This window comes from Papio anubis, chromosome 7, assembly GCF_008728515.1.
Source record: "Papio anubis isolate 15944 chromosome 7, Panubis1.0, whole genome shotgun sequence".
In the NCBI taxonomy this organism is placed as follows: domain Eukaryota; kingdom Metazoa; phylum Chordata; class Mammalia; order Primates; family Cercopithecidae; genus Papio; species Papio anubis.
Window position 1 is genome coordinate 104,597,876 of NC_044982.1, and position 23,492 is coordinate 104,621,367.

Consider the following 23,492-nt stretch of genomic DNA (forward strand, 5'->3'; position numbering starts at 1 on the left):
TGGAGGCTGACTTAGAGATGTTGTATTTAGGGGCATGTATACCTCTTTGTTGTTGAATTTATGGCATTCTGGGTAGCCAGGGGCATTGTCCAGTATTTAAAGAACTTCTGAGTACCTTGCTTATCATAAACACTCATTAAGTGTTTTATTATATAAAAAAGTCCTTTACTGGCAAGGTAATTTCTGACTCTAGGAACAAAATATCAATTGAACCAATTCAGAAAAAGGGTTCTTGTTGTCTAGACCTTCTTGTTGTACAACGAAAGACTGGCAGCTGGTGTTTTGTTTTCCCTTAAGGTCCAGAGGTTAGCAGCTTTATAGATAAAGGCAATCCTAATCATAAACCTGACTATATTTGTAGAAAACTAGTAGAGTTAGCCTACCCCTTCTTGCCTTAAATCCTGGTGCTTGATTCTTCTCCTTAATAATATCCTTTGTGGAAATTTTTCCAAGAATTGGCCAAGAATATTTTGGTATTTTTTTCTTACAGTTCCGAGTACTTAGCTCATAGTAAACACTCATTAAGTGTTTTAATATATAAAGAAGATATTTAAGTCCTTCCTACTTTATCTAATTCATAGTGTGGAAAGAAGGGGTCACAGAGGAGTGTAGAAAACCTAAATATCTTTTTTTTTTCTATGTCTAGGAAGAAGAAGCAGGAAGGATAAAAGATTGCTGGGACAACCAGGAAGCACCTGCTCTCTCCACGTGTAGCAATGCCAATATCTTTCGAAGGATAAATGCCATATTGGATAATTCTCTGGATTTCAGTAGAGTCTGCACTACACCTATAAACCGAGGAATTCATGATCATTTGCCAGGTGATTTAGATTTGAAAACTTGAACGTGGTAGGCATCTGTACAGATCTGCTTCTAGGTAGTGCATGTAAGAGGTCTTCCTCGGAAAGCTTGTGAAGAACAATGTTGAGCTGCCAGCAACACTTGCCTTTTTGTGGTTTAGTTTATGGATTGAATCCCTCTTTGGGTGAAGACTACCTTTAATTAGGATGTGTAAACCTACTTTATGATACACAGAAAGGTTGGGGAAAAAAGAACAGGTCACAGATAACACGAGTATTTATATAAAGAGATATAATGTGAATTACATATGTTACAGATTTTCTGGTAGCCATGTTAAAATTAAGATACAGATGAAATTAATATTTTATTTAACCCAATATATGATAATATGACAACATTTAATTAATATAAAAACAATGAGATTTTTTATTGTTAGTACTATGACTTCAAAATCCAGTGTGGATCTTACAAGCTTATCTCAGCATGAACATTTCAGATGTTTAGTGGCTACTGCAACAGCTTTTAAACATGAGTCAGCATGCATTTAGTTTCTATGATCTACTGGATACTCCAAGGAATAGTGGAGATAGAGGGCAGCATCTTCTGAAGTTGACTCTTTCCAAGAGGTGTGGATGTCCTAACGGTGTTTCATTTTGTGGGAGTTGTAACCCATTATAAGAACGTTGAAGTGTTTTTGGTTTGAGTTATTTATTTTGTTTTCGTATTTTCTTTTCCTTTTTTTTTTTGAGACAGAGTCTCGCTCTGTCCCCAGGCTGGAGTGCCGTGGTGTGATCTCGGCTCACTGCAACCACTGACTCCCTGGTTCAAGTGGTTATCCTGCCTCAGCCTCCCTAGTAGCTGGGATTACAGGCACGCACCACTATGCCCAGCTAATTTTTGTATATTTAGTAGAGACGGGGTTTCACATGTTGGCCAGGATGGTCTCGATCTCCTGACCTTGTGATCTGCCTGCCGTGGCCTGCCAAAATGCTGGGATTACAGGCATGAGCCACTGCGCCTGGCCTTTATTTTATATATTTTTTCTCTTTCTTTTCTTTCAAGGCAGAGTCTCGCTCTGTCGCCCAGGCTGGAATGCAGTGGTGCAATCTCAGCTCACTGTAACCTCCGCTTCCTGGGTTCAAGCAATTCTCCTGCCTCAGCCTCCCAAGTAGCTGGGATTACAGGCACCCACCACCACACCTGGCTAATTTTTTGTATTTTTAGTAGAGATGGGGTTTCACCCTGTTGGGCAGGCTGGTCTCAAACTCCTGACTTTAGGTGATCCACCCACCTCGGCCTCCCAAAGTGCTGGGATTACAGGTGTGAGCCTCTGTGCCTGGCCTGTTTGAGTTATTTTAGATGAAAGAATATATTTTTAATTTTTAAAAATGGACCTTGAAAACAATTAGCAACAATGGGGATTCTCAAACTAAGGACTGATAATTACAGTCGACCCTTGAGCAACACTACTTTGAACTGTGCAGGTCCACTTATATGCAGATGTTTTTCAACCAAAGCTGGAAAATGTGATATTCAAGGGATGTAAAACCCACATATATGGAGGGCTGACTTTTCTGGTATAGGTGGGTTCCTCAGAACCAACTGTGAGACTTGAGTATGTGTGGATTTTGGTATACTGTAGGGGTCCCGGAACCAATTCCCTACATACACCAAAGGACAGCTACTGTTTTTAGTTGTAAATTCTTTTATTTATTTTTTAGCTTGGCCTTAGAAATAATTCCCACAAAAATGTAGGAGTATGTGAGCATTAAATAGCTTAATGTTTGAGAGAGAGCCTTATTAAGGAAGAGAGTAACTTGTAGCATTTGCTTTTGTCATACAGGAAGGCAAATGAGAGAAGGGCATACTCGGGGGTTAGGGTAGTTTTTGTCTCTTCTGACTTCTACAAAAGAAAAATATAAGTCATGAGCTAACCCAGTTCTCTTTTAGGATTATGCTGAGTTAAAAGTTCAGGGAGTCATCTTTCTTAGTTCTACTACATGATCTCTTTTTCTCCTTTGAGAAAATTGCATGTATTGTGTCCCAGTAAGAATGACAGGCCAGGCATGATGACTTAAACCTGTAATTGAGGCTGGAGCAGGTGGATCACTTGAAGCCAGGAGTTCGAGACCAACCTGGGCAACATAGTGAAACCCTGTCTACAAAAAAAATAGAAAAATTAGCAGAATGTGGTGTGTGCACCTAGTTGCAGCTACTTGGAGAATGAGGTGGGAAGATCACTTGAGTCTGGGAGGTCGAGGCTGCAGTGAACCGTGGTTGTGCCACTGTACTATACAGCCTGGGTGACAGAACAGGACCCCTGCCCACCTCCACCAAAAAATAAAAGCATAACACTCAACAATTCAACAATGGCTTAAACCTCACTGGGTTGTTTCAGAGATGCTGAAAACTTTTCTAGTTTACAGGAAAATATTTTTCAGCTAATACTAGGTGTTGGACCTAAGGGAAAGGACCCATGATTAATGGGAGAGGAGCTTTCAGGAATGTATGTTTGCAACTGTCCAGGGATCCCAGTGACTTCACTGGTAAGATGCCAGGGTCTGGTGAGGGTGTTGTTACCATTATACTCTGCCCAGGATCAGTAGCTGAAGTACAAGTTATAGACTTCTCGGGCTCTTCAACTCCTTTTCAGCTTCTTAGAACCTTCTAAGAGAAACAGGAGGAAGATCTTGAGGAAATTGGGAAACCTGGGTTCTAAGCTTGACCCTGGGCAGTGAGATAAAAGGTCAGTTTTCTCAGCTGTAGGACAGAATGGTACCTGTTCAACCTGACTCACAGGTGTCTTATGGGAGTCAGATGTTAAGACAACACTGCAGATTTAAGGAAACTCGATAAATTGTAGGAAAGGTTTCTGTCAGAGGTAGCTGATGTTTTTGAGCCCTTCACATATATCTAGCCCCTCCCTTGTGTGGTCAGCTCTCTGCTTTCCACTTGTGATTCAGCTCAGGGCTGTGGGCCTGTGTTCTCGAGTGGTGAAACAAGGATGCCTGGCCTACAGTAGAGAGCATTTTTCCTGTGTTCACCAGCAAAAATACCAACCTTGTGGTTAATGAGGAAGTAAACTAGGATATATATTTTTCTATGAAGAACCTTAAGAAATAACCCAAACTTGTAGCTTCTGATCAAAAGTAATTTTGTTACTTGAAGGAAATAATCAGAATTATGAAAACCTAAGATTGTTTATGGACAGCATTATAACTAGGGACAATTTGGTAACAGAATGTTAAGTAAATGATAGGAAAGTTGTATCATGGAGTATCCTGTACCATAAAATATAATGTTTGTAGAAGACTACTTAATGGCAAAGAAAGATAACTACGGTGTCTGAAATGAAAAAAACAAAGTGTAGGACAGGTGTAAAAAAGCAAAATGTATAAAAGCAAAGTGTAAAAAGAATGGCCTTAAGTATATATGCATAGAAAAACCCTGAAGTGGTATAAATGTGACAGTGAAGGTGGGTAATACAGAAAAAAATTATGGGTAATTTTTTTTTTCCTGAGACGGAATCCCGCTCTGTTGTCCAGGCTGAAGTGCAGTGGTGTGATCTCGGCTCACTGCAACCTCCGACTCCCGGGTCCAAGTGATTCTTCTGCATCGGTCTCCTGAGTAACTGGGATTACAGGTGTGCGCCACCATGCCTGGCTAATTTTTGTATTAGTAGAGATGGGGTTTCACCACATTGGCCAGGCTGGTCTTGAACTCCTGACCTCAAGTGATCCACCTGCCTTGGCCTTCCAAACTTCTGGGATTACAGACATGAGCCACCGCACCTGGCTGGGTAATTTTTTTCTGTATACTTTTCCCCACTAGTTCTTCTAAAACAAACATTTTATAATAAATTTTCAAATGGCGTATATCCTAACACAGTGTTTCACATTGCTAGTTGCATGCATAACCCAGTTGGTAAAACATCATTGGAAAAGTGCTGTGATAGGGTCAGGGAGAGATTGGTTTAGTTGAGAACTAGGAAACACTTCTGGTCAAAGCAACATTTGAAATAGGCTTTGAAGAGAATTAAAATTACTTTAGTCTTAACTGGAGGTTGAGTAGATTATTTTTTTTTTCTATTGCCCCAGAATTGGCCATTAGGGCCCAAAGCTGAGAATAAAGAGCTGTTAAATGAGCTGTGGTGTAATGAGAATCCCTAAGAGGTGGGACCAGATACCTCCTGCCAGGGCTTACCTAAAGGTCACAGAGCTGTCCCTCCTACCACAAACATTAGCTCAACCCTTCCCTGGCCTATAAAGAGGATCACATAAGGAGGGGTAGCATTTGAAGTGATTCCCTCCCGTCTGTGGAGGAGGGTGGGATAGGATGTGGCTTTGTTGTTCAAGCCAAGCAAGAGGGTCTTCCAAGAGAAATATTTGTGTAGATGGAGAATGCTTCCAAGAAAGAAGACAAGGTTGAACCCCTGGTTGGACAACTGACTTGCTGTCTGTCCCTGACTGAATAGAGATTAATGAGAAATTAAGAGATGTGGGCTGGGTGCAGTGACTCATGCCTGTAATCCCAGCACTTTGGGAGGCGGGCAGATCACTTGAGGTCAGGAGTTCGAGACTAGCCTGACCAACATGGTGAAACTTTGTCTCTACTAAAAATACAAAGATTAACTGGGCATGATGGTGTGTGCCTGTAGTCCGGGAGGCTGAGGCAGGAGAATTTCTTGAACCTGGGAGTTGGAGGTTGCAGTGAGCCAAGGTCGCACCACTGCACTCCAGCCTGGGTGATAGAGTGAGACTCTGGAGAGAGATGTGGTGGGGTGGGGAAAGAGAGTAGCTGGAGCATCTGAATTCTCTGTTTATATCAAGAAAGTTGTGATTTGCTGTGGTTTAAGAGGGTTTTGCAAAGGCCTGAGCTTTTGGGCTGGTACCCCACCAAGAAGGCCCTTGTTGCATGGTGGGTGGTGGGAGCTAGGGTGGGGCTGGAAGGTAAGGCCAGAGCTGGATTTCCTACCCCAACAACTGTCCAGTGGAGATGAGAGGGATGTCTGCCATCTAGAGGGCCCTCTCCACATTCCCTAGTCCTTTAAGCCATAGACCTTTTGGAATCTGAGGAATGGAGAAAATGGGCTGCAAATGGACATGTGATTTAAGCATTAATGCGTCGAGTTTTTACTAACAGTGTCTGTAAGGATGTGAAAAGTGGTGAAACATTATTAAGGGACATCTTAACTGCTATATGGGTAGGGAGACAATATTTAGGCTGGAGGCAATGATTGGAGGAACAGTTTCATGTTAACTCACCGAGATGCCATTTCTCAATAACCAGTTAAAATAGCTTGGAGGTTTAGAAAGGAATTGATTAGTCAAAGCAGTCCTAAGTAAGGTTTAGGACTGATATGTTGATTTAACAGTTTTTAAAAACTGAAATATAATATACATACAGGAAAGTACATGCTGTATCATAGGTGAAGAGCTCCAACTTTCCCAAAATGAACACAACCATGTAACCAGCTCCCAGACCTAAATAGATTGCAGACTTCTAATGTAGGACCAAAGAATTGTATAGTCGTAGCCCGATGTTGGATTTTTTTTTTTTTTTTTTTTGAGACTGAGTTTGGCTCTTGTTGCCCAGGCTGGAGTGCAATAGCGGGATCTTGGCTCACTGCAACCTCTGCCCAGGTTCAAGTGATTCTCCTGCCTCAGGCTCTTGAGTAGCTAGTATTACAGGCATGCGCCACCATGCCCGGCTAATTTTGTATTATATTTTAGTAGAGACAGGGTTTCTCCATGTTGGTCAGGCTGGTCTTGAACTCCTGGCCTCAGGTGATTTGCCCGCCTTGGCCTCCCAAAGTGCTGCGACACCGCACCCGCCCTGGATTTTTTTTTTTTTTTTTAAAGAAACATGGTCTCACTATGTTGCCCAGGCTAGTCTCAGACTCCTGGCCTCAAGCAATCCTCCAGCCTCAGCCTCCCAAGTTGCTGGGATTACTGACATGACTAATGTTGAATTTTTGACTGAGACGGTTTCACTCCTTATTGTACTGGATCATAAACCATACATCACTAAATTGTCTGAAAAGCTATTCCAAAACAAAGTTTAATACATTCAGTCCCAGCTTGCAGGAAATGATTGAAATTACTCTCATGAAGTCTTGTTTCCCACAAAATAAACTTTTGTGAAACCTTACTATGTGGCTGTAACAGTTAAGTGATAACGATTTAACTTGTGTTATTGAAGTTAACTTACAGAAAAGTACAAGTGTACTTGTTCACTGAATTTTTATACACTGAACACATCTTGTATAACTCCTCACATGTAGAGGCAAAAATTAAGAATACACTAAAATTCCCCTTGCAATCCTTTCAGTCTCTAATTTACAAAGGGCAATTGTTCTGCTAACTTTTTTCTGAGATGGGGTATCACTCTGTCTCACCCAGGCTGCAGCACGATCATAGCTCACTGCGCTGCAGCCTTGAACTCCTGGGCTCAAGTGATCCTCTTGCCTCAGCCTTCTGAGTAGCTGGGACTGCAAGTATGCACCACCATGCCCAACTAATTTTTTTTTTTTAAGTTTTTGTAGAGACAGGATCTTGCTGTGTTGACCAGTCTGGTCTCGAACTCTTGGGCTCAAGCAAGTTCCTTGCCCTGGCTTCCCAAAGTGCTGGGATTATAGTTGTGAGCCACTACACCCAGTTCATGCTGACTTTTAATTGCATAGTTCAATTTTGCCTGATTTTGAATTTACATAAATGGAATCACAGATTTGTACTTGTTTTTTTTTTTAGACAGAGTCTTGCTCTGTCGCCCAGGCTGCAGTGCAGTGGCGTGACCTTGGCTCCCTGTATCCTCCACTTCCCAGGTTCAAGGGATTCTTCTGCCTCAGCCTCCTGAGTAGCTGGCACTACAGTCGAGCGCCATCATGCCTGGTTAATTTTTGTATTTTTAGTAGAGACATAGTAGAGACATATTGGTCATATTATATTCACCATATTGGCCAGGCTGTTCTCAAACTCCTGACCTCGTGATCATCCTGCCTCAGCCTCCCAAAGTGCTGGGATTACAGGCATGAGCCACCGTGCCGGCCCAGGTATGTACTCTTTAGCTGTGAGTTTCATCCATATTGCAACTGGTTGTGGATCATTCATTTCTGTTGCTTTACAGTATTTCATTGTATGAATGTACCAATGATTATTCGTTATACTGTTAATAGGCATTTGAGTTGTTTCCAGTTTGGGGCCATTGTGAGTAGTGCTGCTATTATCTTTTGGTGAATTAATTTCTCTTGATTATCTTCCTTAGGAGAGGGTATACATATGTTTATCTTTGAGATGCTGCCAGTTTTTCTCAGTGGTTATACCAGTTTGCACTTCTAGTAGTGTACAGTGTTTTGGGTTGTTTCATATCCTCATCAATAATTGCATTGTCTTTCATTTTAGCCATTTTGGAGAGTATGTAGCAGTATCTGTTGTGGTTTTAATGTTCATTTCCTTGGTGACTAATGAAGTTGAGCACATTTGCATGTTTATTGGCCTTTGGATATCCTTTTTCTTGAAGTGTCTCTTCATGCCTTATACTCATTTTTCTTAGGGTTATCTACCTTTTTGTTGTTTACTTGTAGCAGTTCTTTATATAGGCCACATATGAGTTCTGTCTCTGAAATATGTATTACAATTATTTTCTTCGAGTCTGTGGTTTGCCTTTGTACTCTTAATTGGTGTCTTTTGAATAACAGAAAACTTAAATTGTAATGAAGTATAATTTAATGACTTTATTCCATTGTGCTTAATGCTTGTGGCCTGTTTAAGAAATATTTGCCTATTCCAAGGTCATGGAGGTAGTATATGTTTCTTTTCAAAAGTTGTTTTACCTTTCACACTTAGATTTGCAACTCATCTGGAATTTTGTTTTGTACATGGTGTAAGCTAGAGGGGGAAGATTTATTTTGTTCTGTGTGGATAACCAGTTGACTCAGCATCATTTTGGTGGAAGAAATTTCTTCTAAATTGTATTGCCATGTCGCCTTTCTCATAAATCAGGCATCCATAGTATATGTACAGATCAGTTTCTGGATACTCTCTTCTCTTCCATTGGTCTATTTATCTGTCCTTGTCTTAATTATTGTAGCTTTATAATAGGCCTTGATAGTTGGTAGTGAAGCCCTTCAACTTTGTCTTTTTGGATTCTTGGCTTTTCTTGGATCTTCACATTTCTATATAAATTATAAATTCAGCTCATCAGTCCAAGCTCCACCCCCCCGCCCCACATACACAAAGTTCTACTAGGATTTTGACTGGGATTGCATTAAACCTATGAATCAAGTTCTGGATCATGGATGTGTTGACAAGTCTTCTAATTTAAGAAGTTGGTATATCCCTTTGCTTATCTGCTTTTTAAAAATTTTCGGCTGGGCGCAGTGGCTCACACCTGTAATCCCAGCACTTTGGGAGGCTGAGGTGGGAGAATCATGAGGTCAGGAGATCGAGACCATCCTGGCTAACACGGTGAAATCCCGTCTCTACTAAAAAAAATACAAAAAAAAAAAATTAGCCAGGCATGGTGGTGGGCACCTGTAGTGCCAGCTACTCAGGAGGCTAAGGCAGGAGAATGGTGTGAACCCAGGAGGTGGAGCTTGCAGTGAGCCAAGATTGCGCCACTGCACTCCAGCCTGGGCGACAGAGCAAGACTCCGTCTCAAAAAAAAAAAAAATTTCTCAGTGTTTGTAGATGTCTTGCACATTCTTTATCTCTAGGTTTTGATGGTATTTAATACTAATGTAAAGGATTTTTTTGTTTGTTTGCTTTTTAGTGCCATTTTCTGTTTGCTGCTGTGACAGCCCTATCTAGTGTTGGCTCCAGAAGTAGGTATTTCAGGTTTTGGACATTTGAGTCCCTCTTATGTGCGAATTGTTTTGTGGTAACCTGTCTCCCAAATAGTCTATAGTTTTGAGATGTGAGTTAGTTTTATTGCTTTTGTTTATCTGTGAGTTTTAGAGGATATATGGAGAGATTTGCATCTAGGCAACTGCCAGTTTCCTGTAGGAACGAGGAAGTCTGATTTTGCTGATCTTGTTTGAAGAATATATATAAAAATATTCTCTCTCATATATACATACATATGTATTGTGCGTTTGTCAATGTGTATATGAGAGAGAATATACGTGTGTATATATGTGTATACAATATATATATTGACAAAATATACACAAAAAGTGTTTTTGCCTCTTAGAATGTCTAAGATTGAGAAGACTGACCTTACCAAGAATTGGCAGGGATGTTGAATAACTGAAACTGTCAAACTGCTGAGGAATGCAAAATGGTACAACTTTTTGGAAAACAGTTTGGCAGGTTCCTAAAAGGTTAAGTGTTTACCTATCATAAGACCCAGTGGTTCCACTCTTAAGTTTCTTTATTTTTAAAATAAGCTTACATTTTAGCATAGCTTTCAATTAATAGAAAAGTTACAGAGAAGTTACACAAGTTATTAATAGAATTAATAACTTTAATATAATTAATAACAATTAATAGAAAAGTTACAAAGATAGCACAGAGAATTCCTGTATATCCTGTAATTAGTTTTCCCCTATTTTGCTAACGTCTTACGTTAGTATTGTGCATTTGTCACACCTAATGAAGCAATATTGATACTGTAGTCTGTATTTTATTTGGATTTTCTTAGTTTTTACCTAATGTGCTTTTTCTGTACCAGGATCCCACCCAGAATATCACATTAGTCATCATGTAGGCTCCTCCAGACTGTGGCAGTTTCTCAGACTTTCCTTATTTTCGATTATGTTGACGGTTTTGAGTAGTATTGGTCACACTCAAGAGAAGTGACACCATTTATCCATATACAAACTTAACACAAATGTTTATAGCCTCTTTATATATAATAGCCAAAACCTGGAAACAACCCAGATGGCCATCAGTAGATGAATGGATAAACAAATGCAAAGGAGTACTGCTCAGCAGTAAAGAGGAATAAACTATTGATGCTACCACAGCATGGATGAATTTCAGGATAATTATGCTCAGCGAAAGAAGCCAGACAAAAGAGTATACTACATAATTCCGTTTGCTCAGAATTCTATCAAATGCCAACTAACCTCTAGTGACAGCAGGGAGATCGGTGGTTGCCTGGGCAAGAGGACTCAGAGGTAGGTAGAAAAGGATTTCAAAGGGCATTAAACTTTTGGGGCAGAACTTGAGGATAAGAGGTCAAATAATGAAATAAGCTTTTGGGAAGATGGATATGTTCATTATCTTGACTTTTGGTAATGGTTTCGTGGGTATGTATACATAGGTTGAAACATATCAAATTCTGCACTTTAAATACATGCAGTTTATATGTCAGTTAGGTCTCAAAGCTGTTAACCTTTGCAAACATAGTTATCTCTGAATGCTTTTATAGGGTTTTTTTGCTTTTAAAAATTTGAAACAGCCTGGCCAACATGGTGAAACCCTGTCTCTACTGAAAATACAAAATTAGCCGGGCATGGTGCCGTGCATCTGTAATCCCGGCTACTTGGGAGGCTGACGCAGGAGAATCACTTGAACCCGGAAGGTGGAGGTTGCAGTGAGCTGAGATCAGGCCACTGCACTCCAGCCTGGGTGATGACAAGAGTGAAACTCCGTCTCAAAAAAAAAAAAAAAAAAAAAAAAAAAATTTAAAAAGAGGAACATAAAATAATGTATCTACCACTGATCTTTAACAAAAGTTAAGATTTTGATATGTTCGATTCAGACCTTTATTCAGACAATATAAAAATCAAATAAAAATTTTTCACTTAAGTGTACTCATTTCCTCATTTTCCTAGAGATAACTCTCCTGAAGTTGGTGTATTTCCTTACCATCCATGTTTTTATACTTCTGTGTGTATGTCCATAAACATCATTTTACTTTTTTATGTAAATAAAACATACACTGAGGAAAATGCACAATTAAAGTATATAACTGGGTAAATTGTCACAAAACAAATACACTCATGCTCTCAAGCTCAAATCAAGAAATAGAATGATATCAGCAACTAAGAAGACCCCTCATGCCCCCTCCTAATTGTCATATGTTTTAAATCTTTATGCAAAGAATATGACATTATCTTCCTGGCATTTTCTTTTTTCCATGTATCATATTTATAATGTGTACATATTGATAGTTATTTGTGAGTAAAATCAGTACATTTTAATTGCTTTGTAGTAATATTTTACATAAATGTATACAGTATCCCTCTTGGTAAATGATTAGGTATGTATTTTTTGCTGTATTTAGGCAAATCTTTAAGTATATATTTTTTGCTATTATAAACAATATTTTGGTGAACATCCTTGTTTATGTCTCCTGTGCACACATCACAAGAGCTTCCTTGAGTATGTACCTAGAAGTTAATTGCAGAGTTTGGTATACTGTCTTCACACTTCAAGTTGCTGGGTACTTTTTCAAAGTGCGTTTACCAGTTTATAATCCTGCTAGGATTTCATGAGTTTTCAGTCACATTCCTTGTAGACTCTAGGTATTGTCATACTTCAAAATTCCAGTTGATACAGCTGTAAATCCAACTTTGATTTTGTTTTCTTTATATTATAAAATACTTTCTGAAGTTAAAATAATACATGTAGCATATATGATCTGGCATCAACCCAGAGAAAGTTTCTAGAATTGTGTCCCAGGGTTCTTTTCCTTTATGCTATTCTGTCTGCTGTTTCTTGACATTCCATGCATATTATATAATTAAAATCATTGACTTAGATGAAGTTGTGCAACGAATGCTCTTCTGCTACATAGTTGACAACTAAATTGACTGTCTTCCTGGAAGAATTCTTTTATTCAAGGTTGACTTGGTTGTCACTTCAGAAATTTTCTCACACTGTCCTGCTTCCCATGTTCTGTAGTGTGTCAATCGTGAAATAAAGCAAGGTCCTTCTTGGCTCTTTCTGTTTATTTGTGGATCCATCATGTGGTGTTGTAAACATATATATATTCTTAAAATGGGAGGATAGGGTACAGTTTTGAAAAAAACATTGTTCGTCCATTTCATAATAAACCCAAACAAAGGTAGGGTACAGGCTCTGAATGCAGATGACCTGAGAACAAATTCTGGTTGTGCTACTTACTTGCTGTGACCTTGGCTTAAATTTCGTCTTTAGACAGATAGGTAGTAATAGTACCCATTTGTGGGAGTTTTGTGAAACTTAAATAAGGTTTGTATTGAATACAATCTACAGTGGTGCACATAACTGCACTTACTAAATGGTGATGGTGATTGTATAGTGTGGGTATATATAGATGCAGTTGTGAGAGCATTGGCTGAGGTCATGTGTATATATATATACACACACACACACACACACACTTGTATTTTAAAGAGTTGATTGAACAAGGTTTTCTGTTTAGACTGTAAGTCTTTTGAAAAATATGTAAAGACTAGGTCTTAAATATCCTTGGGTTTCGTTTCTTTTTTTTTTTTAAAGGTCTTCTGAAATCCTTGGATTTCTAATCCTCAGTATTGGGCCTGGTGCATGTTAGGTAACATTATACAATTGCTCAATGAATACATTCTCTCAAACTGGATGCCTAAGCTGAAAAAGGCCCTCATTTTGTGTTCAAATTGTACTCCCCCCACATTCGGTACTGATAATATCTAGGAATTTACTTGCAGTTTTGTATATGTGTATGTGTACACAATGGTTATTTATTTAGACTTCAGTAATTTTTACTGATTACTTAGATTATCATTGTGTTTTGTTTAATTCTTGGACTAGTTTAATGGACTTTTCCAAATTGTTAAACATAGAATATATGGAAACTTGCATAAACACCTGTATACTTTAATCAGTTATACAGCAGACACCCACATAACCACTACCCAGGTCAAGAAATAGAATATTACAGCTGAGTGCAGTGGCTCATGCCTGTAATCCCAGCACTTTGAGAGGTTAAGGTGGGAGCCCAGGAGTTCGAGGCTTTAGTGAGCTATGATCATGCTGCTGTACTGCAACCTGGGAGCAAGACCTATATTTTTATATGGTTAAGAGGGCCAAAGAGGTCGCTGGGAGCCTCCCAAGGAGGCTAGTGCCTTCCCAGCAGCCCCCGGGGCTGTTCCGGGGTGGGGGGTCTTAGAGCCCCAGGCTCCCACCCAGGGTGCATGTCTCTCTCCTGGAGGGCTTTCCCAGGTGGCAGCAAGGCCACCAGGTGGCAGAGGCATGCCAGCAGGGACTCAGAAGCAGCGAGGCCGAAGAGGACACTGGGAGCCTCCCAAGGAGGCCAGTCACTTCCCAGCAGCCTCCAGGGCTATCCCGGCGGGGTCGTAGAGTTCCAGGCTCCCATGCAGGGTGTGTGTCTTTTTCCCGGGGTTGGGGGGGACTTGTTTCCAGTGTTAGGGGAGGGGCTATTAGTGAACTTCTCAGCATTTCTCCTTTAAATATGCTGAAGTTTTTGTGAATGTTTTTTATCTGATTAAGAAAGTTATTTTCAGACTTTGCCAAGAGGCTTTAAAAAAAAAAAAATTTGCAGGGTGCAGTGGCTCATGTCTATAATCCCAGCACTTTGGGAGGTTGAGGTGGGCAGATCACTTGAACCCAGGACTTAGAGACCAGCCTGGGCAATGTAGTGAAACCCTATCTGTACAAAAGTACAAAAAGCCGAGTGTGGTGGCATGCACCTGTAGTCCCAGTTACTTGGTGCTGAGATGGGAGGATCGCTTGAGCTCAGGAGGCAGAGATTGCAGTAAGCCAAGACCGTGCCACTGCACTCTAGCCTGGGTGACAGAGCCAGACACTGTCTCCAAAAAAGAAAAAAAAAATAATAATCATGAATGTTATTAAATTATATCAATTTTCTGCATCTATTCATTTAACTTTTCTCCTGTATTCTATAGATGTAGGAATAACATTTAGGGAAGAATACCAGAGTAAAGCCAACTTTGCTTTCCTGGAATTAACTCAAGTTGTTCATAATATAAGTTATTTAGTATATTCTTTGGTTTTCGTTTGTAAATGTTATCTTTAGGATTTTTGTGTTCATGCACTTAAGAGATAAGCTTGTAATTTTCCTTCCTTAAAATATTCCTGGTGTCAGAGTTGTTAGCTTCTTGAAGCAAATCATTAGCTTAAGGTTTTTTTTTTTTTTTTTTGAGACGGAGTTTTGCTCTGTCGCCCAGGCTGGAGTGCAGTGGTCGGATCTCAGCTCGCTGCAAGCTCCGCCTCCCGGGTTCACGCCATTCTCCGGCCTCAGCCTCCCGAGTAGCTGGGACTACAGGCACCTGCCACCTCGCCCGGCTAGTTTTTTGTATTTCTTAATAGAGACGGGGTTTCACCGTGTTAGCCAGGATGGTCTGGATCTCCTGACCTCGTGATCCGCCCGTCTCGGCCTCCCAAAGTGCTGGGATTACAGGCTTGAGCCACCGCACCCGGCCAAGGTTTTTTTTTTTAACCCCCGTTGTTGGGAAGAGCTTGTGTGAAATTTATAATAGTCTTTCTTAAATTTTGGTATAATTCATTGCTGAAGCCATCTGGGCCTGGAGTGTGTTTTTGTTTTTGTTTTTTTGAGGAAGAGTTTTTAAAATGTGGATTCAGTTTTTTGTTTTGTTTTTTGGGTTTTTTTTTGAGACAGAGTCTCACTGTGTTGCCCAGGCTGGAGTGCAGTGGTACAGTCTTGGCTTACTGCAACCTCCGCCCCCCAGGTTCAAGTGATTCTCCTGCCTCAGCAGCCCGAGTAGCTGGGATTACAGGAGCCTGCCACCACACCTGGCTAATTTTTGTATTTTTAGTAGAGATGGAGTTTCACCATCTTGGCCATACTGATCTTGAACTCCTGACCTCATGATCCACCCACCTTGGACTCCCAAAGTGCTGGGATTACAGGTGTGAGCCACCATGCCTGGCCCAGTTTTTAAAACACAATTATCCAAATTTCTGTGTCTTTTTTTTTTTTTTTTTTTTTTTTTTTTTAAAGACAGACTCTCACTCTGTCGCCCAGGCTGGAGTGCAGTAGTGTGATCTCAGCTCACTGCAACCTCTGCCTCCTGGGCTCAAGCGATTCTCCTGCCTCTGCCTCCCAAATAGCTGGGACTACAGGGGTGCTCCACCACGCCTGGCTAATTTTTGTATTTTTAGTAGAGATGGGATTTCACCATGTTAGCCAGGCTGGTCTCGAACTCTTGACCTCAGGTAATCTGCCCACCTCAGCCTCCCAGAGTGCTGGGGTTATAGGCATGAGCCTCTGCACCTGGCTCGAATTTCTATTTCTTCTTCTAAGTTTTGCTAAGTTGTGTTTTTCTAGGAATTTCTCCATTTCATTTAAATTTTCAAATTCATTGGCATAAAAGTTTGTGTAAAAGCTTCTTCTGATGTTTTAGAATTTCCAGTATTTATTTTATTTTTTTGAGACAGAGTCTTGCTCTGTCTCCCATGCTGGAGTGCAGTGGCGCAATCTCGGCTCACTGCAAACTCTGTCCCCAGGTTCATGCCATTCTCCTGCCTCAGCCTCCTGATTACAGGTTACAGGTGCCCGCCACCATGCCCAGCTAATTTTTTGTATTTTTTTAGTAGAGATGGGATTTCACTGTGTTAGCCAGGATGGTCTTGATCTCCTGATCTTGCGATTCACCTGCCTCGGCCTCCAAAAGTGCTGGGATTACAAAATTTCCAGTATTTCTTAACATTAAGTTTGCTTTTTTAGTCTGTGTTACTAATCTTTTTTTTTTTTAAATAAGCTTTTGGCTTTGATCCCCCCCTCATTCTTTCTATTACACATGTCTTTTTTTTTTTTTGGAGATGGAATTTCACTCTTGTTGCCCAGGCTGGAGTACAATGGCATGATCTTGGCTTACCGCAACCTCCGCCTCCTGGGTTCAAGTGATTCTCCTGCCTCAGCCTCCCGAGTAGCTGGGATTACAGGCATGTGCCACCATACCTGGCTAATTTCGTATTTTTAGTAGAGACGGAGTTTCTCCATGTTGGTCAGGCTGGTCTTGAACTCCCGACCTCAGGTGATCTGCCCACCTCAGCCTCCCAAAGTGCTGGGATTACAGGTGTGAGCCACTGTGCCTGGCCTCTGTTACACTTTTATTTTATGTGTCATTTATTTTTTTTCCTATTGCTTTCTTTGGATTTGATTTACTGTGTTTTTTTTTTTTTTTAAACTTATTGAGATGAAAATTATTAGATCATTGTATTTTTGTTTTTTGGGGTTTTCTTTTTTTTTTTTTTTTTGAGATACGATCTCTTGGGCTCAGGTGATCCTCCTGCCTCAGCCTCTTGAGTATCGGGGACTGCAGGCATGTGCCACCGTAGCTGGCTAATTTTTATTTTTATTTTTTTGTAGAGATGGGGTATTGCTATGTTGGCCAGGCTGGTCTTGAACTCCTTGCCTCAAAGGGTCCTCTTGCCTCAGCCTCCCAAAGTGTTGAGATTATAAGCATGAGCCACTGTGTGGCCTACTGTTGCGATCTTAACAATAGTAAGTCTTCTAATGCATGAATTGGGGGATGTCTTTTGTTGTAATTTATTTCAATGATTTCTTACAGTTTTCAGTGTCCAAGTCTTGCAATTTGTTCATAAGTATATTTTTTTTCATGCTATCGTAAGTCAAACTGTTATTTTCAGATTGTTCATTGCTAGTGTATAGAAATAGAGCTGATTTTTGTACATGGATTTGTGTGTGTGTGTGTGTGTGTGTGTGATTTCTTAGGATTTTTTACATCTGAGATCATGCCTTCTGGGTGTATCATCTATAAAGATAGTTTTACTTTTTTTTCCATCTAGATGCGTTTTGTTTCATTTCCCTTCCTAATTGTGCTGACTAAAATTTTCAGTACAGTTTTGAATAGAAGTGAAGAGAGCAGACTTCTTTCACCATTAAATATGATGTTAGATGTGGGTGTTTTTGTAGGAGCCCTTTATCAAGTTGAGGATTTGATTTTTTTTTTTTTTTTTTGAGAATGGAGTCTTGCTCTGTCCCCGAGGCTGAAGTGCAGTGGCGTGATCTTGGCTCACTGTAACCTCCGCCTCCCAGGTTCAAGCAATTCTCCTGCCTCAGCCTCTGGAGTAGCTGGGATTACAGGTATGCGCCACCATGCCTGGCTAATTTTTGTGTTTTTAGTAGTGATGGGGTTTAATCATGTTGGTCAGGCTGGACTCGAACTCCTGACCTCAGGTGATCCACCCACCTTGGCCTCCCAAAGTGCTGGGATTACAGGCTTGAGCCACCAGGCCCAGTCTGCGGATATTTTTTTCTATTCCTAGTTTATTGAATATTTTTATCATAAAAGGGTATTGGATTTTCATCAAATACTTGTCTGTGTCCATTGAGATGATCATGTGTTTTTTTAACTTTTGTTCTATTAATATTATATTGATTTTTTTTTTCATATAATGAACCAACCTTGTCTTCTTGGAATGAACCCTATTTGGTCATAGTGTGTAATCCATCTTAGATGCCACTGCATTTAGATTAATAAACAGATAGGTAGGTGTATGATTTTCTTTTCTTGTGGTCTCTGCCTGATTTTGGTATCGGGGAAAAATACTTGCTTCATGACTGAGTTGTAAATCGTTCCCTCTTCGTCTGTTTTTTTGGAAGAGTACGTGTTGATAATTGGTATTTATTCCTTTTTAGGTTTTTGGTAGAATTCACCAGTGAAGCTTTCTTGTCCTGGACTGTTCTCTGGGAAGTTTGTTGATGACTAATATGGGCTTTTTGTTCATTAAAAGTGCATTCAGATTGTCTATTTCTTTGAGTTAGTTTTGGTAATTTGTGGCTATAGGATTTGTTCATTTCACCTATGTTTTCTAATTTGTAGGCATATAATTGTTCATAGTAATTCTTTTTTTTTTTTTGAGACGGAGTTTTGCTCTTGTTGCCTAGGCTGGAGTGCAATGGGGCGATCTTGGCTCACTGCAACCTCCGTCTCCCAGGTTCAAGTGATTCTCCTGCCTCAGCCTCCCAAGTAACTGAGATTACAGGCATGCGCCATCACGCCTGGCTAATTTTGTTTTTCCATGTTGGTTGGGCTGATCTCGAACTCCCGACCTCAGGCGATCCACCCGCCTCAGCCTCCCAAAGTGCTGGGATTACAGGCATGAGCCATCGCGGCCAGCCCATGGTAATTCTTTATATTCTTTGTTTTATTTCTGGAAGGTTGGTAGGAATGTACCCACTTTCATTTCTTCTTGATTAATCTAGCTCAAGGTTTATCAGTTTTGCAGATATTTTTCAAAGAACCAACTTCTGTTTTTTTTTTTTTATAGTTTTTCTAGATATTATTTATTTTGACTTCAGTCTTTGTTGCTTCCTCTACTTGCTTTGTGTTCATTTTTTCTACTTTCTTTAGGTAGAGTGTCAGGTTATTGATTATTATTATTATTATTTTGAGACAGGCTCTAGCTCTGTTGCCCAGGCTGGAGTGCAGTGGTGTGATCACAACTCACTGTAGCTGCAACCTCCCAGGCTCAAGCAGTCCTCCCACCTCAGCCTCCTGAGCAGCTGGGACTACAGTTGTACACCACTATGCCTCGCTAATTTATATTTTTTTTGTAGAGGTGGAGTCTCTCACTATGTTGCCTGGGCTGTCTTAAACTCCTGGGCTCAAGTGATCCTCCTACTCAGAGGCTCAAGCCTCTAAAGTTCTGGGATTACAGGTGTGAGCCACGACATCCAGCATAATCTTTAACATAAGATTTTACAACTTTCCAAGTATTATTTTCATTGCATGCCATAAGTTTTAGTATGGTATGTTTCTTCATCTCGAAGTATTTTCTCATTCCCCTGTGATTTCTTCTTTGATCAACTGATGAAGAGTATGTTGTTTAATTTCCACATGTTTTGTGAATTTTCCAGTTTTCCTTCTGTTACTGCCTTCTAATTCTGTTCCTTTGTGGTTGCAGAATGTACTTTGTATGATTTCAGCCATGTCACATTTATTGAGACTTTATGGCCTAACATATGGTCTGTCCTGGAGAGTATTTCATATATACTTAAGATTGTGTATTCTTTTGTTGATTGAAATATCTTGTGTCTGTTCTAGTTGGTTTATGGTGTTCAAGTATACAGTTTCCTTCCTGATACTGTCATCTTGGTCTATACATTACTGAAAGTACACTATTGATGTTTCCGCCAATAGTGTTACTGTTGAAGTATCTGTTTCTCCTATCATTTCTGTCAGTTTTTGTTGCATATACTTTGGTGGTCTGTGTTAGGTTCATTGGTGTTTATAATTGTTAAATTTTTTTGATAGATTAGCCCTTTTATTATAAAGTGTCCTCCTGTATCTCTAGTGACAATTTTTGTCTTAACGTCTGTTTTGTCTGGTAATAGGTACAGTTATTCTACATCTCATTTGGTTACTATTTGCAGGGTATACTTTTTTCCATCCTTTTACTTTGAACCCATTTGTGTCTTTTTTTTTCTTGAGACTCGAGTCTCGCTGTGTCGCCCAGGCTGGAGTGCAGTGGCCCAATCTCGGCTCACTGCAACCTCTGCCTCCCAGTTCAAGCAATTCTCCTGTCTCAGCCTCCTCAGTAGCTGGGGCTACAGGCACACACCACTATGCCTGGGTAATTTTTGTATTTTTAGTAGAGATGGGGTTTCACCATGTTGGCTAGACTGGTCTCGAACTCCAGACCTCAGGTGATCCACCTGCCTCAGCCTCCCAAAATGCTGGGATTACAGGGGTGAGCCACCGTGCCTAGCCCTGTTTGTGTCTTTGAGTCTTAAAGTGTATCTTCTGTTGTACAGTATATATTTGGATCATGCTTTTAAAAAGGCCATTCTGTCAGTCTGTCATTTATTCAAGGGTTTGATCCATCTACATTTAATATAATTACTGGTAAGATAAGATACACACCTGCCATTTTTCTATTTGTTTTCCATGTCTTGTGTCTTTTTCCCCTATTCTTCCATTACTGCCTTCTTTTTAAAGATACTTTCTAGTATAAAATCCTATGCCATTTTAATTTCCTTGTTTCTTTAATTTCCTTGTCGTTCTTGTATATAGTTTCTTTCTTTTTCTTTTTTTAAAAAAGAGACAAAGTCTTGCTCTGTCACCCAGGCTGGTCTCAAACTCCTGGCCTTAAGTGATTTTCCCACCTTGGCTTCCCAAAGTGCTGGGATTGCAGGCATGAGCCCCTGTGCCTGGCCTCTTTTACTGTGTATTTTTAAGTTATTTTCTTAGTGGATGTGCTGAGAACTAGCTTTTTGTTTGTTTGTTTTTGAGACGGAGTCTCGCTCTGTCACCCAGGCTGGAGTGCAGTGGTGCCGTCTCGGGTCACTGTAACCCCTCAGCTCCTGGATTCAAGCAATTCTTCTCCCTCAGCCTCCTGAGTAGCTGGGATCACAGGTACCCATCACCACGCCCGGCTGATTTTTTTGATATTTTTAGTAGAGACAAGATTTTGCCATGTTGGCCAGGCTGGTCTCAAACCCCTGAACTCAAGTGATCTGCTTGCCTCGGCCGCCCAAAGTGCTGGGATTACAGGCATGAGTCACCACGCCCAGCTGGAACTAGCACCTTAATTTATATTAACAATCTAGGTCAAATAATACTAATTTTCTTTTCTTTTTCTTTTCTTTTTTTTTATTTGAGACGGAGTCTCGCTCTGTTGCCCAGGCTGGAGTGCAGTGGCGTGATCTCTGCTTACTGCAAGCTCCGTCTCCCGGGTTCACGCCATTCTCCTGCCTCAGCCTCCCAAGTAGCTGGGACTGTAGGCGCCCACCACCACACCTGGCTAATTTTTTTATTTTTAGTAGAGGCAGGATTTCACTGTTGTTAGTCAGGATGGTCTCGATTTCCTGACCTTGTGATCCACCCGCCTCAGCCTCCCAAAGTGTTGGGATTACAGGCATGAGCTACCGTGCCTGGCCACCAGTTTTATTTTCAATAGTAAACAGAAACTTTGCACCAGTATCACTTTATTTTCCCCTCCTCTTGTGCTGTTAATGTAATACAAATATGTCTTTTTGTTTGTTTTTTTTTTTGAGTTGGGGTTTCACTCTTGTTGCCCAGGCTTGGGTGCAATGGTGCGATCTCTGCGCACCGCAACCTCTGCCTCCTGGGTTCAAGCGATTCTTCTCCCCCAGCCTCCTGAGTAGCTGGGATTACAGGCATGTGGCACCACGCCTGGCTAATTTTGTATTTTTAGTAGATACAGGGATTCTCCATGTTGGTCAGGCTGGTCTCAAACTCCCGACCTTAGGTGATCTGCCCACCTCAGCCTCCCAAAGTGCTAGGATTACAGGCATGAGCCACCGCGCCCAACCACAAATATGTCTTTATACATGGTGTGCCTATCAATACAGATTTATAATTAAATTTAGCTATCTTTTATCTGTTTCCTAGCTTTAATAATTGACGAATGAGAACTTTATAGTGTACAGTATGATGTTGTGATATATGTATGCATTGTGAAATGATTAACGCTAATATATTCATCACCTCACATACTTATATTTTTGTGGTGAGATCTCAGCAAGTACAACTATAGAACACTTTATATAGTTGTATGCAACTATACAACTATAGTTACCATCATTCTATACAACGGCTCTTCAGAACTGTTTCATCCTAATCAAAACTTAGTACCCTTTGACCAATACCTTCTTATCTCGCCCCCATTCGGTTATCTTTTAAATCTGATAGGAGAAAAAAAAGTTAGACAAAAATATACTGTCTTTTATATTTACGTATGTAGTTATCTTTTTTGGTCTTCTTTGTTCATGTGGATTAAAGTAACTGTCTAGCATTCTTTCACTTCACTGGGAAGGATTCTCTTTAGTATTTGTTGTAGGGGAGGTCTGCTAGTGATAAACTCTCTTTTTGTCTAGGAGTGTCTTAATTTCTCCATTTTTGAAGGATCATGTTGCTGATAAAAAATTCTTGGTTGAGTTTCTTCTTTTAACTGCCTCAGTATGTTATCCTACTGCCTTCTGCCTCCACAGTTTCTGGTAAGAAATCAGCTATTAATGTTATTGAAAATCCCTTGTATGTCATATATGATGATTGCTTCTCTCTTGCAATTTTCCCCATTCTATGTCCCTAGCTTTTGACAGTTTAATGTGTCTTGGTGTAGGTCTCTTTGCGCTTATCCTACTTTCAGTTCATCGGATTTTTTGAATATGTAGATTAATGTTTTTCATCAACGTTTTCTGCCATTATTTCTTCACATATTCTGTCTCTTTCCCTCATCTGCTTTGGGACTTCTAATATGTGTATCTTGGTATACTCGACTGTATTGCAGATGTCTCTGAGGCTCTGTACTTTCTTATCCTCAGACTGGATAATCTCAATGTCTGTATCTTCAGCCTTGCTGATTTTTCTTTTTAAATCTGGTGTTGAGCCCCTGTAGTGAATTTTTCATTTTAGTTATTATACCTTTCAGTTCTAGAATTTCTAATTGGTTCTTTTTTATATGTAATTTCTGTCTCTTTAGTAATAGTCTCTATGTGGTGAGACATAATTCTCATACTTTAGTTCCTTAGATATGGTTTCTTGTTTCTGTTGTTTGTTTTTTGACATGGAGTCTTGCTCCGTCACCCAGGCTGGAGTACAGTGGCATGATCTTGGCTCACTGCAATCTCCGCCTCCTGGGTTCTCGCCATTCTCCTGCCTCAGCCTCCCAAGTCGCTGCAGGTGCCCACCACCATGCACAGCTAATTTTTTGTATTTTTAGTAGAGACAGAATTTCACCCTGTTAGCCAGGATGGTCTCGATTTCCTGACCTTGTGATATGCCTGCCTTG

The 23,492-nt window shown here is 40.3% G+C and overlaps 1 protein-coding gene across 7 annotated transcripts in view; it reads left to right on the forward strand.

Moving 5' to 3' along the window:
- The window catches only part of CPEB1 (cytoplasmic polyadenylation element binding protein 1), a 100,924-nt gene that overhangs the window by 21,994 nt on the left and 55,438 nt on the right, over positions 1-23,492 (forward strand). For all 7 annotated transcript variants that reach the window (XM_031668391.1, XM_031668392.1, XM_031668388.1 and 4 more), the window contains exon 2: positions 647-821. In XM_031668391.1, the coding sequence (XP_031524251.1) occupies positions 647-821 (175 nt within the window). The remainder of the gene's footprint in view (positions 1-646; positions 822-23,492) is intronic.